The 20,619-nt window shown below is 34.4% G+C and overlaps 1 protein-coding gene and 2 long non-coding RNA genes across 4 annotated transcripts; 2 read left to right on the forward strand and 1 right to left on the reverse strand.

Annotated features, from left to right (window-relative positions):
• Positions 1 to 6,579: 6,579 nt before the first annotated feature.
• LOC144998729 (uncharacterized) lies at positions 6,580 to 7,391 on the forward strand. 2 transcript variants are annotated; one of them, XR_013660414.1, is made up of 3 exons: positions 6,580 to 6,731; positions 6,835 to 7,029; positions 7,109 to 7,391. It is a non-coding gene; the product is annotated as an uncharacterized LOC144998729 (long non-coding RNA). The 2 variants fall into 2 exon arrangements; XR_013660416.1 differs by having other exon boundaries at positions 6,855 to 7,029.
• Positions 7,392 to 11,858: 4,467 nt separating this feature from the next.
• On the forward strand, positions 11,859 to 13,488 carry LOC144998035 (UPF0481 protein At3g47200-like). Its single transcript, XM_078957872.1, has one exon. The coding sequence runs from the start codon at positions 11,897 to 11,899 to the stop codon at positions 13,304 to 13,306; it is 1,410 nt and encodes a 469-aa protein (XP_078813998.1). The 5' UTR covers positions 11,859 to 11,896; the 3' UTR covers positions 13,307 to 13,488.
• Positions 13,489 to 13,921: 433 nt separating this feature from the next.
• LOC144998362 (uncharacterized) lies at positions 13,922 to 15,869 on the reverse strand. The gene is made up of 3 exons (XR_013660271.1): positions 15,462 to 15,869; positions 14,388 to 14,578; positions 13,922 to 14,083 (listed from the first exon to the last, which is right to left on the reverse strand). It is a non-coding gene; the product is annotated as an uncharacterized LOC144998362 (long non-coding RNA).
• Between the last annotated feature and the right edge of the window lie 4,750 nt (positions 15,870 to 20,619).

Consider the following 20,619-nt stretch of genomic DNA (forward strand, 5'->3'; position numbering starts at 1 on the left):
ATGGATATCTAGATATTCCAACCTTAGAGAGGATGTATCATCCCTTGATCAAGACGTGCCATCCTCATGCCTGATACGCCATCTTGATGCAAGGATGTGCCACTTGGATCATTGATATGCCAAGGTATCCCTTGCTAATCCATATTCTACGAATTCCCCTATGTGGCTCAAGATAGTTCAAGGAAGCTTAGAAGTTGAATATGCTCAAGGATTATTGCTTGATGTGCCACCATGATGATAGATATGCCATGGTGATTCCGATATGCCACACTTGCATCATGATATGACACTTTGGATCATGATGCTCGATCATGTATGTTGATGATGCTCATGCAAGGATGAAAGTCCTGGAAGATGTTGCATGGTGGATTGTGATTGGTTAATACCTTTCATGTGCCTATAGGCCAACGGGCTTGGCCAATTAGGGTTTAGGTCTGATCCCTCAAGTATAAATATGGATGGATACTAAGTCATTTCTATCTTGAATTCTATAGTGTTAGGCGAATCTTTATGAAAATTCTACTTGTAACCTCTTTTTGAGAGCTCTAAAATAAAGAGTCCTCCCCTCCTGTCGTGGACGTAGGTCACCTTGACCGGACCACGTAAATATTGTGTCTTGTGAGCTTTTAGTCTTGCATATTATCCTCTTTACTTCCTAACATCATGGAACCTCTTCCAAAATATTGAGATAAAACAGACATCTTTATTTGAAACCACGAAAATCGGCACATCGTGATGAGTAACCATCTCCTAAATATAGATTTCAGCCAATTTCTTGGGCGAATAGCTCTCCTGGATAGCAATAAAGTGATCATTTTGGGTTAGATGATCTACAATAACTCAAATAACATCAAATTCCCTATCAGTCTTTGGTGGTGGTTGGTGGCGGATGTGGTGGTGGTGGTGAAGGTGATGGTGATGGTTGATGGTGGTGGTGGTGGTGGTTTGTGGTGAAGGGAGATGGTGCATTCATATCTGAATATACTTACATTAATATTCATATTTAAATATTACTCATCCTCCGTCACATCAGTAAGACGAAGCGTTTTGAGGAAAAAAATAAATGATTGACTAAGAATGATTCCCCCATGCTTAATCTTATATATATATATATATATATATATATATATATATATATATATATAGAGAGAGAGAGAGAGAGAGAGTTTCCCAAGAACAAGTTTTAGACCATTAGTTAAAAAAATAGAGGGCTTGGATTTCCTATGGCAGTTTTGTAAATAACTGGAAAAAAAGACACAGGGTATCTAAGTTTTTTGACTCAGGGGTGTAATTGGCATTGAAATAATTAATCTCTAAATTTCTAAATGTAAGGAATCAAACTTCCAAACTCTCTTTCTCTCTTTCTCTCTCGATCATCTCTCTCTTGATCATCTCTCTCTCTCTCTCTCCCTCTTAAAAATCAATGGCGTACCTGCAAATCTCCGTCGATCTCTCCCCTTCTCCCTCTACCCAACCTTCTAATCACCTCCCCCCCTCATCCCTTCATCGTCCACCTCTACAACTTTCGACTCCTAATCCACACTTCTTAATATCCCATGGCGAATCCATGAACCAATAGATCAATGCCATTCTATACATCTGAAGTGGTTCCATATCTCCGATGATGTTGTTGGCTTTATTCTCACCACCTGTGTTAGATATCACTCACATCCTACCTCCCTCCCACCTATGTCGACTATTAATAGTTCATTATGAATCAGACAAAAATCGATTCAACCATGGATCACAAATGAAAAGTTGGTTGAGAATCGATTCTTCGAAATTGAATGTCGATAGAGCTATAGTAACGAAATAGAACAACTATGCTTTCACTGCCTTGTTCTAAATGAAATCATCTATGTTGTTGATCATCTAGACTGAAATAACCAGCCACAAGTTAACTCATCACCATGGTGAACCGTTATCAAAAGTTAAGCCGCTTGTTTGATCTCCATGATTCCTTTGATTTTGTTGTTACTTGTATTATTAATATTGGGTTTTTGTTGTACTTTCTATTTCTAAAGTTATCATAATTTCCAAATCCGTTGTGCTCTTTTTAGTTTTCCTCCCCTAAAAAACTATAATATAGTTTATATGTTCCATTTTTTCCATTTCTGATTTATCTAGTATTTTTGTGATAGAGTTTATGTGTTTAGGTGCTTGTTGTGAACATTTCCTTTAGTTTTGAAGGAAGTGAGCATTTTGTGATATGTTTACCTCAATACATAGGTTATGTTACTTGTTTCTTGCAATGAATCCCATCATTTACCAAGTATTTCATTTATTATGTCATCATTTGTAGTTGACTGATTATATCAATTATGCTATGGTCCATATGGATATATTTCAGGCATACTATGAGATTGTTATTGAATTTTTTTATAGCCTATAAAAATGTTGTGTTTCTGTTACTCTTCGAATTCTGGTTGAGATGCAAAGTATTGGAAACTGGTAATTTTGGTTTCTAGAATTCTTTTACAATGATTGATAAGTAAATGTTTACAGGAAGTTCAGATTTGATGAGGAGTTATGTAAGAGTGAAACAAGATTTGCAGATTTGGGTATGAAAGACAACATTGTAACCAATACATATTCGAATGCATCATAATATGTAAGTTTCTTTTAGGACTTTGTCTAAATACTTCATGTTCACCATCAATCTTGAACTTGCGATTTTGTTGCAAACTAACTGTTATACTTGTAAAATGCAAAATAAGACTAAATTTTGTTGGAATAAGAGATTTAAGATGGTTATTTTGCAACAAGATTACTAGTATAATGACTAGTATCTATTTTTTGTGCATAAATCATAATATGGTGTCTCTTTTGAGTTCTAACTTCTACCAACTAGAATGTTCAATTAGCAATGAAGTTACAAATAGGGTTGTTAAAAGAACTTCCTTTTTTGTTTTTGTATTTTTGATGTTCTTTAGATCAGGTTTTGAGTGTTTGATGTGCTAAATCACATGTAGTTCACATATGAATCACATGTAAATCACATATGAATTACATGTTATTCACATATTAATCACATGTAAATCACAAGTGAATCACATATGAATTATATGTTATTCACATGTAAATCAGAAGTGAATCACATGTCGATTACGTCTATATGCACACATGCATTCTATGTGAGCATTCTTCGTTAATTTTTCTTGTGAATTTTACATTTAAATCTTAAAAGATACAATCACATGTGAATATCATATTATATAATCACATGTGAATCTTACTTGATATATATATATATATATATATATATATATATATATATATATATATATATATATATATACATATATAATTATGTGAATGTTCTTGCATTAATCAATTTTTTTTTTAATTTTCTTGTAGATTTGGAAGAACTTATAGAAATTATTGAATAGGTGAAAAGTAATAAATTAAAGAAAATAGAGAAATCTTGACACAAAGACATGAAAATGGTTTGAAATTTTGTAGCATTTTTTTGTTTTTTATATTTTATTTTGTATCGAATAAAATACTTGTACAATTGTGTTAATAAATTAGTAAATAAAAATTGGTTTTTTATGATTTACTTACGAATATTTTAGTATAAGGATTATGCATATATGCACTTAAAAAAGTATGCATATACATCTAAAACGTTGATTTTTTTGTTAAAAAAGTTATAATTTTTTTTAATGTTTCATTTTTTTTAAATTTACTTGTTTTTAAAATTTTATTATTTTAAAAAAATTGTGGTTTCTGAAAAAGTTTAAAAAAATCTGCATTTTTTTAAAAAAATCAAAAATTATTATTATTTTTTTAAAATCCAAAAATATGATTTATTATGTTAATTTTTAGACATTTTTATTAATATTTCTAATAACACAAAAAATTAAAACATGAAATGAGATTGTAAGATGACAATCATGCCCTTGATGAGTTAATTTTGATTTAACGTTCCACCTTTAGTTCTTGGGTTCTCAAGAAACTATGAGTTTTCAATGAATCTCATCCATGTGAATAGTTTCAGGTATATCTCTACAATACATGTCAGTAGGGAGTAGGCTACATCATATGAACACGTAGTTCATCACCTACAGGTTATGAGCCTACCTGTGTTCCATTAGGTTGTCTAGAATAGGCAGTGGTCGTCACCTATACTCTGTTAAATAGCTACATCGTTAGTAAACTAGTACTATTTAAAGTTGTAGCTTATTATCATCATTTTCATCTCTCATCACCCATCACTCGCATCATCTATCATATTTCATCACCCATCACTACCCAATATTATAAGTATAAAAATAAATGTACGGTAGGATTCATATAAAGATTATCTTATATTATTTCTTCCAACACATACCATTTTAATCACAAATAATAAGCACATATAACATTTAATTATATAAATACTTCATATCTATGTGTAAGATGAAAATAATTATGCTCTCACAAGTTAGAAAGTGGATGAATTGTGATTTGAGCAGCACTTCGCCTTAGCACTTAGCTTTTCCTTTGATGTAGCCTAGGTACGAATGTCACTAAGTCTTAGTATATATTCCTCGTGACGAATGATAATATAGAATCCTCAACAATCTCAATGTCTACATCAAGATTTATCAGGTAAAGAATAACAAGGTAGGATTATATTAGAGGTATGGTTTAGTTGGTATATACAAACTATACTGTTTGGAAATCTCACTTTAAACACTTCTCTAAATCCAGCCTAGACATCACTCCCATAAGTAGGTCAATCACTAATATGACGTGGAATCATTGAAAAATCTTATTTTAACTTCATAACAAGGAATATGTATATAAATATAAATTACACTTAAAACAATATAAGTGTAGCTTAACTTAAAGAGATTTCCTGACAAGAGTCAGGAAATTATATTGGCAGAACTCCGACCTGATAGCTTCTACTTTTCGGGCTCTTAGGGACCTCAGAGCTTAGCCAAATTATCCTAAATACCAAGAATTTTTTAGAATTATGGAAGAAATTTCCAAAGAAGGAATTATGGAAGGTGTGAGAAACAAATTGGGGGTGGGTGCACATTGATATCGAAAAACGGGGAAGGTGTGTCGTGCCCTGACTATGGTAATCCGCTCTCCTCATGACACGTGTTATTTTCAGGCTGGTTCGATGTGGCTAGCTTCTAGAAGAGCGTGTCGCGCCTATGCGTGTGTGGCGTCGACGGGAAATTTTTAAAAATTCGTAACTTCTTCATAAAAACTCCATTTTCGACGTTCTTTCTATCCACACGTAGCTATCAAAGAGATCTACAACTTTCATTTAGACCCGATCAACTAATTTTCACTTAGTTTTTAAAGTTATATTTTTAACAGACTTAAATTGTTAAACTCCGTATAAAAATCTTAACTTTCTCATATGATCTCCTTTCTCGACTGTCTTTATATTGACGTAATCCTATAGATGAGATCTTTAACTCTTGTTTAGATTATTTTCCCTAACAATCGACCATTTCAATTTTGGTTTCTGTGTCGTACATTGTTACGTTGAAACTTCGAAAAATCAGAACTTCCTCTCACGAAGTCAGATTTAGGCGTTCCTTATATCTGTGGAATCACCATTTCGACTACTACAATGTCATCAAGATTTTTTTATCCTATATAATCATCTATTGAAAACGTTATTTAATCGCTTATCGATAAATCTACAAAAAGGCTTATAATATGTAGTCTTCAATGTTCACGACCTGTGTTGTAAAACTCGCCGAGTTGGCCGAGTACTCGTACGAGTACTCGCTACTCGTCCCCTTACCGAGGCAAGTTACAAAATCTGAGTACTCCCCGATCGGCCCCTTATTGAAGCGATCACTATTGTAAAACTCAGCCAACTCGATGATTAATATGTATAGTATACTTAATGATTTATTATTTAACACACACATATGTGATTATTACTACATATATATCTTAAATTTTCAATAATTATTCACGAAGTGGGACCATTGTGTGTTTTTAAAGTTTTTGTGTATTCACATGTATCTAATTTTGTTATATATTTCATTCAACTTATGGTTTTAGTTTATGATTTTGACATATATAATTTCCTTAAAAATATTTCTATATGAATTACCGAATCCGAGTACTCCCCAAGTACTCCCGAGTACTCGCTACTCGATAGTCGGCTGAGTAGGTACCGAGTAGCGAGTTCTACAACCATGCTCACGACTAATGAATCTTTATTCGAGGGGTTAAATTATAATAGACATAACTTAATATTTCTCAATTGTCTAGCCAGAAGTTGCGAGCATTACTACGGACATATATGCTGGTTACAATTGTTTAGCTTATTTTTTTTAAAGTACTGTTAGCAAATAAAATAGAGACTTCATAAACTTATTATTATTATTATTATTATTATTATTATTATTATTATATATATATATATATATATATATATATATATATATATATATATATATATATATATATATATAAAGCATAACATCCTTACGAACAGTACCTGACCAGGGTACTGTTCATGGGTTTAGCTTAACTCGACCGGTGTTGGTATATTCCACTGCCTCAAATACCTTTACTACTCTTCTTGATTCTTCTTCTTCTTTTCTGAATACGACCGCTAACAAACGGGATGGGTCGAGGAGCATCATCAATGGATGTGGGAGGACCAATGGTCGATTGGAGAGGAACAAGGGTGGGAGGGTAGGGTAAAGTTTCTCTTGGATGAAATCAAGCCTCTCAAACTTCAAATTGATCGGATACGTTTACTGGTATTTTACCTGGATTTTTTAATTTGATTATAAAGATTGAATTCTTATTCCATTCTATTCATTGTTGGTTCTTTTTTTTTTTTCAATTTCATCATGTTTAAAGTTGAAAAACATGTAACACAGAGGACATAATCGATTCGTCTTTGTTGTCATCACGTCATGGGAACAAAAAAAATGAGTGTAGCCGCCGATGGTTACAGTGTCGACCACCGGAGGGTGCAGCAGTGGCATCCCGCTGTCACAAACGATGGACGGAAATTGCCCAAGCAATATCGCAGTAAACGTATTAAATATCGAGGTAAGTTCTTCTATCCATACTTCAGCACTCTGTTTGAATCGAAAAGGATAGATCTTTAAAGAGTTTCGTTTGAATGAAGGTTAAAGCAGGAAGAGTTGGGCGTGAAGAATATGAATAGACGTAGACAATATCAGGGCAGGTGACTGCTTCAGTCATACCTTAGGAAGATGATTTAGCTATAAAGAGCCACATGATTTTTAGATTTGAAAGAAACTTTAATGATGCAGACCAACTGCTCGATAAAATTCTTGAACCATGTTTCTAATTTTTTTTTTCAATCTGTTGTTCATGGTAACCTTAGTTTTGGGCATGACAAAATTTTTACCGTGTTTATGATGATACTGCTTTTTGGTTGTGAAATGAAAATGAAGAAACTGAAAGATGGTTTGCTTTTTGTGTTAACTGCACGTCATGTCAATGTATTTATAGAGAAAGTGAAACTCAAGTTGATCTATGTGACAAAGGATGCTAAATTGTTGATCATCAGGTTAATTCCCCATCCGAGAAGCCTTTTCTTTACTTTAATTTCTTGAATTCATCATTCTTAGGTCCTTAGTGTTTAATTTGTTTCTAAATTTAAGAAACTAAAAGGGAAAGCAGTTGATTTGGACAATAATGAGTTTCTAATCTTTAAGGTTTAGGAATTCAAAAAACTAAAGATCATGTTTTTCATGTGTTTATTACAAATTTTGAGTTAAAGTTCTCTAAGTTTTTCAGCGTCAGCTTCACAAGCTATTGTTCATGAACCCAAAAATCCACAATTTAATGAAGAAAGATGTAAATTTTAAACTTATTTAGGCAGCGGATGCGATGAAGGAGGCAAAAAATGTGATTTGGAGGAGTGCAAATCTGACCAATTGGTATAACACTAATTTATTTTCCAGATATACCATATTCATAACTGGATTGAAAATGGAATTTATGTGTGAATGTTTGCAACCAAGAAGTAATGGTCCCACATTTAATGTCATTTTAACTTTGTAAATATACCCGGTTTGGTTTCACTTGATAAATATATCATCCTCGATAACATTTATTTCTTTTATTATCGTTTTACCACCTCTGTTTTCTTTCCTCCATTATCGTTTATTACTTCACCCAAGTGAACATTACTTTTTCCACTATCATGAAGGGCAAAGATAATCAATATTCTTGCTTCCTTATTAAAACCCTAAACCCTAAATCCTATTGTATCGATCTTGAATTTACATCTTCAAGTATTAATCGTGAATCCACTAACCGTAATCTTTATATAGTAAAACAATGTATTTTCAAGAGGTTTATTACCTAAGCTTAGGTGAGGTTGTAATGTATATTCCCTTTTCCCATATACATATATATATATATATATATATATATATATATATATATATATATATTCTATTCAAAGTAATTATTGTGTTATTGTATACATAAATGTGGGCCAATCAATTTTACTTATTTTAAGAAATTGAATAACACATATCATTGAATTAAATATAATTGAAAAATATCATCAAATTTACTTACAAGGGTATTTTAGTCAATTAATATACATTTAATAAATGAAAATTGTATATTTTAAGGGATCGTAGATTCTATTAATTTTAAAAACCCGATTTTACGAATTATAATTCTTTTAATTCAGAGATTCTGTCAGAATATGTTTATGAGTATATTCAAAATTAAAAATATTCTTGAACTATAAATATAAAAATATTCTTGAACCTATTTCTTGATCATGACTTTAAAAACTTCTTGTAGAACAACAAATTCTTGAACAATCAATTGAAGAATAAAAACAAAAAATACATTATTTCTTATAGAATACATGTAACAATTGTTAAGAATTACATTTATTGTTAAAGAATAAAACTAAAAAAACTTTCAAAACGGAAAAGAAAACATCAACATCTAACAACGACATTAATACATTCTCAAAGAATAATGTTGCTTAAAATCACTTTCAATTTTGTGGTCCGTTCTTCAAGCATCAACTTCTGTGAAAACAAAACCAAATTATAGTTTAAATTCCAATAATGCATTAGCAAATGAAAAATAAAAAAACTAAATTTCTTTGGAAAAATATGTGGACTTGTGAATTGCAACAAAATCAATAACCAAGAGTTGTACAACATGCATAAATCAGTGAGAAAATATCCATACTCCATTCCAATAGAATTATAATTCATGATTCCATTCCAACAGAATTGGAATTCGTGATTCCATTCCAAAAGAATTGGAATGGCACCAATATCATTCATTGAATCATCTACAGAAACAAATTGATTTTTATCATATAAGAAAAAGTAAATTTGATATGAAAACAGTGACAAACTACCTTCACTTTGTAATTTTCATATTTCTTACCCGTCACCGTTAACAACCTTCAAACTCCCAAAAAACATCACCCTTCTCCCTCCTTTATCCTACCTTCATCACCAATGAATCTACCTTAAACAGCCACCTGTGAGAACCCAAATCACAACAGCCAATCAAAACTACCCTTATTCCTCCCCTTGTCTCGTGAAAACTGCCACCACCGAACCACTCAGTACCACCTTATACCACTTTCCAGCCACCACCATCACCAAACACCCAACCTTATAAGTCCATTAACCTCCGCCAAACCACCAGCATTCATCAATTCTGCCAATAAAAAATAAAAGAGTGTGGTGCTATTCGAATCAGAAATAGAGGAGGAAAAGGGAGACAATTACGTCTAATCAATCAGCAAGATTAAGGAGTTATTAATTTCATCGATCGATTGGAGAAGAGAGAAGGGAGCTGCAATCATTTGGGTTCTGTCGACCGGAAGGAGGAGGCGTGAAGAAGAGGAGGTGCAATTTTGGGAGGTGTCGACCAGATTTGAGAAGTGAAGAAAGAAAAAACGATATTGGCTTTAATTTAGGGTTTTGAATCTTAATGCCGATTGAATGTTATAAATATATCTGTGCTTTTTGCGATTTACTAGGAATACACCTAATATCCAATTATATATCTATTTTACCATAATTAACTAATAATAAGATTACTATAATACCCTTATATTATTTATTAAATGATTTGATTTATCTAAAACCTGATTGGTGCATACAATAACACAATAATTATTTTAAATATCTGAACCTATCTCTTTCTCTCTCTCTCTCTCTCTCTCTCTCTCTCTCTCTCTCTATATATATATATATATATATATATATATATATATATATATATATATATATATATATAATGGAACCAGTTGTTGCTACTGATGGAATGACGATGGAATGATTGACATTTTTGGGATCCTTGAATTTTTTTTTTCTTTAAATAAATGAGTACGCAATTTGACAAAAATAAACAAATGCATACTCTCTAACAAGAGTTAGATATGTTAGCGGGCCTTCAAATCTGTGGATGGCCAGCTTGTGATTCTGCCATCAACTTTGTGGTTTTTGTGCTTAATGAATCTAACATTTTTTGTGTGTTGAAGGAAAGGCGAAGCGTTTTCTTTTACTTTTTTATACCCTAAAATTACAAAGTAATATTTTATTGTTGTTGGAAGGTTTTTGAGTGGAACATACAAAATCAAGGTTAAGTTCTTTGGTCAAAAAATTGCAATAGGTATAAAAACCATTATGACCATTTTGCAAAAGTTAGATCGGTAAAAGAATTCACAACAAAATATTTTTCAAAAAAAATATTTATTTTCTTGAATTTGAAATGTTGGTTTCAGTGTTTCATGGTAATTTTTTTCTTTTGAATCGGGTTTTAAGTGTAGAACGGATGTTGTTATTATCTAACTTTTGTTGCCTAATGCTGACGTACCAACGACCATTGAGGTGAGAAGGTTTATCATCTTCATGATCCATCTGTAGTCACTAAATTGTTTTGTTAACGGGTGTCTACGCCCCTACTTATTATAATATTTTAATTTTCTTAAAATACATCTTTTCTAAGCATTGTATTTTGAAAGTACAATGCCATAAGCAAAAAATACATGATTAAAATTGCTGCTATAACATTAAAAAATTTCAATGCTTTATGTGAAGTGGCTCTAAAAAGAACTGAAAGTACATGTTGTAAGAGAACATAAGAGTATAATTTTATTTTTATTTTTTCAGGATTTTAAAGGGTAAAATAAAAATTTTGATCTAAAAATATAGACCAAATTTATAATTTATCTTTTCTAACTTTAATCTATACTCTAATTGACAAAGCATTCGCTAAGATTCCGCGTCAATTGCAGGTTCCATTCCATCATTTTATGACATATTATTATATATTGACTTATACTTATTGATATTGTTTTTTTTATGCAGGATTAATGAGACAAAAAAAACCTCAACTTATGCAACAAATATTTTGTACTTGGCCCACTAAACATAAAAAAAAAAAAATAATAATAAAAAAAAAAAAATCTGACTCATACAACCTTCTTTTCTAGTTACAATTATTTATCCTATATTTTGCGAAGTACCATTGCTAAATATTTTTTAACAGTTATATACTTATATACCATGTTTTGGTTTTTTACCAAAAAAAAAAAAAAAAAAAAAAAAAAAAAACTACAGCGAACCAATTTGGCAATTTATAATTTTCGTTTTTGGTTTAATTTATTTAATGTTTAAAACCAAAAGCAACATGGATTCCTCGTGTTCACCCTCAAAGTATATATTTAATAATACTTCACCTCAAAAGCAAGCTTTGTCATGCTATGCTGATTCCTAGCTTCATATGTTAACAAAGTGGTCTTCAACTCTTTCCCAAAAAAGCAAAACAAAGTGGTCTTCAAGATTCTGAATCACTAATGTTGCTATTTATATTCATATACAAAGATCATCGACAGTACTTGCATACGATCCCATAACTACTAATTAATACTAAACCACGAAATCCAAAAATGGCCAAGCACGACAATATCAATTCTAACAGCATGGAGAACCAAGATGGGGCATGTGTTGTTATCGACTTGATAGAAAACGCCATGCCACCACCTTCGTCATCCGCACGAATCCGCAGAGTCCCAGAGATTTTGTTGAGAGAAGAGGGCGATTACGAGAAGTATTATGTTCCAAAGGTCGTTTCCATCGGTCCATACCATTATGGCAACCCGAAGCTCGAGTCAGTCGAGAAACTCAAGCCTGTTTTTACCAAGCAATTCCTCTCACGATTGGAGTATAACGTGGGCCTTAGGAACTTGTATAAAAAGCTTGGTGAAGCGAACATGGTGAAAGAGTTAAGAGAGTTATATGAGGAGGAATCAACAGACCATCTCAATGATGAGGAATTCACTACGATGATGTTGCTGGATGGATGTTTTATTTTATATTATATTCGATTTATCTACGGGGAGAGAGCTGGAAATTGTAGCTACTTGAGAAGCCACCAGACTGTGTTAATCAACCAAGACTTGTTCTCGCTGGAAAACCAAATTCCCTTCAAAGTTCTAAACGAGGTGATGGATTTGATAAAACTTGATAGGCTTGACAAGTTTCAATCCTTCTTCGTTGACAACATTTTGTCTCCGCGGATGCAGAAAAGAGTTTGGTTCCAGTTTTTCAATTTAGGAAGTCGTTCGACCCAAACTGATCAAAATTATGCACCAGAATCACACGGGAGCTATATATTCATAGGTGATCATCTGCTCCATCGTCTGCATACTGGGCTAAAGGGGATAAGTGCACAGAATGAATCCCACACGATTGTTCATTCCAACCGTAATGATGAAATAAGCACCAGATGTACTTTTCGTAACGTTAGCGAGCTTGTAGATGTCGGGATCCATTTCAAGCCGAGTAGCCGAATGTCTTTGGATACTGTGGAGTTCGTTGAACTGTGGTGGTGGTGGTTTTCAGCATATTTAAAACTTCCTCCGATAACGGTGGATGACTCCACCAAGCTCATGATTTTAAACTTAATAGCCTATGAAATGTGTTCGGATGACGCACATGCATGGGTTACCTCCTACATATGCCTCCTCGATTCTCTCATCGATCACCCTGAGGATGTTAAGGCTCTTCGAAATGCTGGGGTCCTTGATAACTCCCTTGGAAGTGACCAAGAAGTTGCAACACTCTTCAACGAAATAGCCAACGGCCGCGGTTTGGTGCCCAACAATGTAGCATATTCCAAAGTCATGTACCAAATCCAAAAACATTATGAAGACTTGAGGAACACATGGTGTTCACAACTCAAGCATGAGTACATCAAGAGCCCATGGTCGTTTCTAGCTCTAGTAGGAGCTGTGATGGCTCTTTTTCTTAGTGCTGTTCAAACTTACTACACTGTCTGGAGTCCCAAAGGCGAGTGAGATCTATGATCTTTGCATGTTTTTTAATTGAAACATCGATTATAGATGATGGTTCTTTTCACTGCATTTCCTTTGTTCATCTGTCGTTTTAGTCGCGGTGTGTTGTGCTTTTGAAAGAGTGATTACGTACGTGTGTGTTGTGTGTTTCCGCTTCTTGTATTCGATAACAATAATTTTGTCTAAATATATATGATTCACTAACTTATAACCCGTGAAAACCACGGTTGATGTGTTAAAATTATTATATAAATAAAAAAATATTGAATGTCAAAAAAAATCCAATGTATTGCGGATTGTAAATCATCATGAATTAATGTCATAAGTAAAATAAACATAATATTTTAATATATATCCTTAGCAAGTATTCATCTTATATTTTGAGAAATTTTGTTGGGTGTGTTATTCAGATAAGTACAATACCCATAAAAACACGTTTAACGACGGTTAGACTTACCCACATGTGTTCAACAAACTATTTATAAACAATAAGAAATATAAAAAAAATAATCTTTTTTAAAACCAAACATAGGTTTCATCAAAATATAGTTAATTAATCAATGAGAAACCATTCAAACGAATCAAAACAAATGAACATACGATTAGTGTAGCCCTAAAAACTTCTATCAAATTCAAGTGTGAGTGTGAGCCTATTTTCTTTAGATTGATTTGGATGTCATGATTTAATGCCTAAGTTGCTTGGTTTGTAAAATAATGAACATCTACATCCGGATCCTCATACAAATCCACCATACACGGTTGAATCGTACTCTCCAAAACCTATAAAACAAACATATCAAAAATTACAAAAATGATCCCTCTCACTTTTGTTGCAACCTAACAACTCAATGTATAAGTTTTTTTTTTAAATAAGTACGACAATTTTTCCCTTAAAGTATAGGACCAATTTTGGATAAAAAGAAACTTACACTCTGGTCAACAATGAAATTTAAGAATTGCAACACCTAAGCTACATTGACTTTGATATTAGGCATTCTAATAAAAAAACACAATAAATGAAAAATAACTAAGAATGACAAAAAAGGAAATAAGAAAAAATGTATAGTTAAAGAAATGAATTGACCTCACTGTCTTTAGAGGCGATATCAACAATATGGAGCAAATTAGAAGAGGTGATTTTTCAACCCATAATAAGGGCAAAAAAGGAAATTGCATGAATAACATTCACATGGTACAAATAATGTGGATTGTTAACCATATCCAACACCTGCCAAAACATTTTTAGCAGCAACATTTGTCTCAAATGGAGTAAACCTGTTGTAACAAAAAATAGAAAACAAAAATGGTGAGGGAAATAATATATTCCATCAATTCATGATTCATGAATGAATATAAACAAACGTTTTTTCAGATATCTCTATTCTTAATAAAATACATAAAATACTTAATGTTCTTAACATAGGCTATGTGAGGTGAGAGAGGGTCCAACATTTTGAGAAGAATCCAATGATAATTCCTACATTATATCAAGGGAAGGAACTAAGAGTCTATGATTGAATGTTAAAAAAAAGGAAACAGTGAAATTGGTATTCATGTATAACAAATTACACCTGAAGAACTAATTGTTTTTAGTGAAGTTTTCAGTTATGATTGCACAAATTAAAATAAAGCGGGAACAATAGGAAAATAAAACATTGTTTAATTATAAAACCAAATTACTATTAAAAGTTCACCTGAGAAAAATTGAAATTGATAATGACAGGAAGATTATGTGTAATACAGTCCTGTTGCTCTAAAACAACTTCCCAAGAACAACATTAAAAAGCAAAAAATTTAGCCACAAATGAGAAAGGAGAAGAACATATGCAAAAACTTCACACAGACATTTACACAAACAGTTTGTATGCATTTGAAATAGTTTACCTTTGTACGTCAAACAACATCCAAATATAAAATCCACGCAACAATTCTTTGATCATGAATTAGTAGATATTCAGTTAGGAACCATAAGAAAGACTTGATCATTCAAACCGATCAAACTTATAATGAAGAAACCAATTCTAGTAAACAAAAAGAAATAGAAAAAGAAAGTGAATCACAAGAGCAATCCAATAAGATGCATCTAGTAACCATTCATCTATAAAAGATCAAACTTGCCCTCAACTAATTTTTGTGGGAGTTAAATATCCAGACAAACCTTTACTGGTCGTATAAGCTAGGGAGAAAGAGTGAAAAAGAAGTTGCGCCAGAGATCTTTGGGTTGAGATATAAAACGGAGAGGGAGGACTTCCAAGGTTAAATTGTGCCAGAGATCATGTTGAAGGGTGAGTGACAGCGATGTGGTGGTTTTCTGTAATAGTCGTATGTTTTCTACAATATATGAAGAATATGGATGAAAATCAATGGGATTTCCTTCAAGATTAATGTATGAAAAGTTGAAAACTGAGAACCAGGTTCCGAGATTTATGAGGTTTCTAAAGAGGGTGGAGAGAATATGGTTTCTGGTGAGGGAGGTTGGCGGTCACAAATCTCGGCGATCAATAGCTGATATCTCGCTCACAAATTGGAAAGTCTTATCAGTTTCCACTTATTGTTACAAGGCAAATTTGAATTCAAAATTAGGAAGATGAAATTGGATTCAGAGAGAAAAAGCATATTAGTTGTTTGAGGGGGAAACATCCAAATTGATTCATCAGAACATGACACGTGGCATAACACAGCAAGAACCTCACCTTTGTGAAAGAACCGTAGTCACCATGGACCGAAAGATCAGGCGAACAAAGCAAAGCCCCTTCCCATTAGTGAAGGTTCACTGGAATGCCAACCGAGGACCTAAATTCACTTGGGAGCACGAGTATCAATTGATTAGTAAGTGTCCCCACTTCTTTGTTCGGTTATTCGTACCGCTCCGTTACCTAAATTTTAATTTCGGGACGAAATTCCCTGTAACGGGGGGATGATGTGACAAACTGAAAATTTCTATCCTGTACAGCCAAACACTTCATTAAAAGTCAAACTCATTTCTGTTATCTTTTAGCACAATTAAGAGTTTATTTGAGCGTTCTGAGCCTTGTACACTTAAGGGATAAGTGTCGGGGTTTATCTGCTGAAGTTATAGCACAACAAGGAGTTCACGGCCACCACATGGGAGTTTACGGCCGTAAACTCTCCCTTATATGGTGATATGTTAGCCATTTGTTCATTCCTTTCCTCCTCTTGGCTGAAATCCTCTCAAGTATCATCCCGATCTTCAAAACTCGTAAGTTTATTGTCCTAACTAGTTGATATCTTACTTAATCTAGTGATCTTACATCATTCCATCCGTGAAATCATTCCAGTTGTGTTGATCTTCAAGTGTTCTTATTTTCACCAAGAACACACACTAGTGTTCTTGGCCAAAATCGACCATTCAAGCTCCTAGATTGTAAGTACTCTTGTTCTAACTCGTTGTATACTAGGTTTAACATGTTTAGGGCTTATAAAACATAAAGAATAATGTGATCAAAGGAGTTTACGGCCAAGACATGTTCTTTTGGTGGGGCAAAGTGCACCCTAACACCTTAGTAAGCCTTAGAACTTAGCATAAAACCTTACACCATTGAACTAGGGACTTCAAGACACGAAATGGTACTTCATACCATGAGTTTACGGCCGTAAACTGTAACGACCAAAAATTTCAACAAAATTTAAACTTTTCAAAAACATCCCAATTCATTAAGTTATTACAAAAAGGTTTGCAATACATTTGTTATCAGAGTTTCCCAGGTCCATATCATAAAACATAAACACAAGGAGCGGTATGATCATGCCTTTGCCTTGCCACGGTCTCCTGAAGAACCTGAAAAACATTAAACCACAACTGTAAGCCCGAAAGCTTAGTGAGATACCCCCAAAATACCAACCACATATACCATACACATAACATGCTATTTCATCTCGAATCACAGAACAGCCATGCATATCAGGTCTACTGTGAGACTGGTTCGCCATGTCGGGCCTTCAGTCCACCTGGTCCACCCTTCGAATCCAGTCATGTCCCTCGAGTCTGCAGTGTGGTTGGTCCGCCCGCACCGGGCCTTCAACCCACCTGGTCTACTCTCTGAGTCTACGGTATGACTGGTCCGCCCGCATCGGGCCTTCAGTTGGCCTGGTCCACTCTCCGAGCCTCGGCACGTCTGGTCCGCCCTCGTGGGGCCTACAGCCTATCCGGACCGCTCGCTGGGCCTTCGGAACAACCGATCCGCCCTGGGTATCTTGGCCTACAGCACGAAGCAGGACCCGCCTCAACCCAACCCCATTCCAAACAACCATGTGCACATAAACATACAATCACATAACAATTCATATTCAGTCAAACCGATCTAGCAGATCACGTAACACAACATACTCTAACAGGATACCGACCTAACCGGTCACTAGCATATCATCATCCTATATACCAGGATACCGACCTTAACCATGTCTCTAATGAATACCATCCTAACTATCCGGATGCAAACATATCAAAGCAATAACATAACAACAGATACCCGGATCTCAATCCGATAAAGGGTCGACCTTGGTGCCTTAGACCCTGTTGATATAATGAGGATAACTCACCTCGCAACTGTTGACTGAAAAGATAGATCACGCTGCTCCAACCTCCGACACGAACTCCACAACTGATAATACCAAAAGACTGAGCTCAATAAATACCAATAATTACCAAAATACCCCTGGAAGTCAACTGGTCAAGTCTTGGTCAAGGTCAAAGTCAAAGTCAACCTCCTGACTAGCTCTACTCGCCGAGTCAGCCCGATGACTCGCCGAGTCTCTCAACTCTGAAAATCCCATCTCAACTCACTGAGTCATCCCTTGACTCACCGATTCTTAGCTTAACCAGAAAAGGCTAGGACCTCAAGATCAGACTCGTTGAGTCCAAGAACAGACTCGCCAAGTCTACGACTATCTTCAACCTACTCGCCGATTTGTTCTTACAACTCGCCGAGTTCCATGCCATCTTCATCCAACTCGCCGAGTTGTTCTTCCAACTCACCGAGTTCCGACCTTTCTTCAAGAAACTCGCCGAGTCCACCCATGTGACTCGCCGAGTACCACCGGGTCTGAATCTATACAGAGGCTTTCCAAGCCATGCAGATGATCCAAACCATAGATCTACCCCTCCTAAGGCCATCCATCACGTAAAGTGGCAATCTTTACGTGAATCCAAGGAGATCTAGGCATTTTCACTCTAGGGTTTGGGTTTGGGACAAGATAGCTCCATCAATCTCTCAAAAATAGGGACCTTTATGCATTCTAATCCTTCTCCATTCCAGATCTGAGGTAGCAACCTCAGATCTAACCTCTAAACTCCAATACATCAAAAGATATGATCTCTAACACCTCAAAAAAATGATGAATCTAGATAATAGCAGCTTAAACAATGAAATAATACCTCAAAAGGAAGTTCCAAGAGAAGGTTAATCTGAATCCTTGCAAATCCCTTTGATCCAAGTCTCTTCTCCTTCAAGATTTCTTCAACAATCACTTCCCTAAGCTCCAATTACACTCAAATCCTCCTCAATCACGTATCTGGGGTTTCTGGACTTCAAGGGAGATCAAAGAGGCTGGGGAGAGGGTGTAATGTCCTTTAAATAGGGCTCATCCTCCGGATTTAGGGTTTTCTCCACTCAGCACCTACTCGCCGAGTCCATCTTTGGACTCGCCGAGTAGGCCACTTAACACGCGATCAAAGTCGCAACCCTACTCGCCGAGTCCACCCATGGACTCGCCAAGTTGCCCTTATAAAATTTCACTTTTAGCCCTTCAACTCTACTCTTGATATTCCGGGATGTTACAATTAAACTCATGGGGAAGTGGTCCCTAGGCCGCAAACTCAGTACAAGGTCATTCTTGGACCTTAAACCCACCTAGCATCTTGTTTAAGCCTTGGAACACTTAACCACTTAAGACATAATAGCTTTAAGCCTCAATTGGAGACCCATTTGAGAGTTTACGGCCAGGAGTAAACTCCCCTAGGCCGTAAACTCCAACAAGTATGGTCTATGGACCATAAACTCACTTACAAGGCCTTATACTCCTTTGTTGCAACCCAATAGCCTCCTAACACTTTGACCAAAGTGTTTTCCACGCCTTAGAATGTTTATACTTGTCTAATTAGTGTTATAATCACTAATTGTATATATACATATGTCTTGATATGTTATTAGGATCATTGTGTGTGTTTAAAGTCTTCACTTGACACCGAACACTTATCCGACACTTCCATCTGATCCACTCACTGTAGGTGAGTTCATACCCCTTAATTAACCTTTTAAATGTTTTTAAATGTTTATAAATATTTTATGTGGGGATACAAGTTGAATCATGCTAGTTATTATATCAATCCCATGTGATTAATAACTAGCATACAAATGGATTTACTATACTGTTAGCTGTTTTACCAAACAGATTACTTCAAACGACTTTCTCAAACGTTTTCACATGTTAAAACTCTTTACCAAATTGCTTTACATATTGTATGTTTCCTTTCAAACTCTGTTACAATTGTGTTTCAAACAAAGGTTTTCCTTATACTTAAAACTGTCTTATCAAACAAACTACTTTCAAATCGTTTTATAAACTGACATCAAGTCATCATTTCTTAGTTATTAAACTTTTCAAATATTTGTAAACTTCTTTTATACTTTTATATTGTCAAATGCATGCCGAGATATGTATAGTTATATAAGTAATGTTTAAAGGACTTAGGACGGCTAGCTCGCCTTATTTCCTTTTCCTCGTTAGGATGTGGCCTTAGGGCATGGTTACTCGTCCGAATGTCGTCTAAATATTAGTTATATATCATGTATACATATATAGACATAAAAGTTCCATCAGTCAGTTCAGTACCTTTGGGTAGCAAAGGCATACTTTCGGTTATACACGTACATTACTAGTAACTATAATAGGTATAGTTAGGAGATATTACTTACTATTCCAAGTATAAGGAATCACACAAGAGTCAGTTCATTCATGGGTATATACTAATACAATATATACTATATGAAGAGATACAATTACATAAATACAATTACAATACACGATAACATAAGAGAACACACAATAAAGAGAAACAGGGAGGAAGATACAATACACGATTACAGAACAAACATAATAAGATGTTATAGCATGGAACAATTACAGGATCTAACTATACCAATGAATCACTAACGCATTGTGATAGTTATATTGGGTATACATGATCATAATAATGTGGATGTTCATGGCTTGCAATCATGCAGGGGTCGTGTTTGGTTCCCAGAATCTCTTGAGAGGGGAGCGTTTAGTATGGGATCTAGCCATCACATTATGCC

Source organism: Lactuca saligna, chromosome 5, assembly GCF_052625555.1.
Source record: "Lactuca saligna cultivar CGN05327 chromosome 5, ASM5262555v1, whole genome shotgun sequence".
NCBI lineage: Eukaryota > Viridiplantae > Streptophyta > Magnoliopsida > Asterales > Asteraceae > Lactuca > Lactuca saligna.

Bases quoted from the DNA above. Each gene is read 5' to 3' on its own strand.
- LOC144998035 (XM_078957872.1), top strand. From the start codon at position 11,897: ATGGCCAAGCACGACAATATCAATTCTAACAGCATGGAGAACCAAGAT.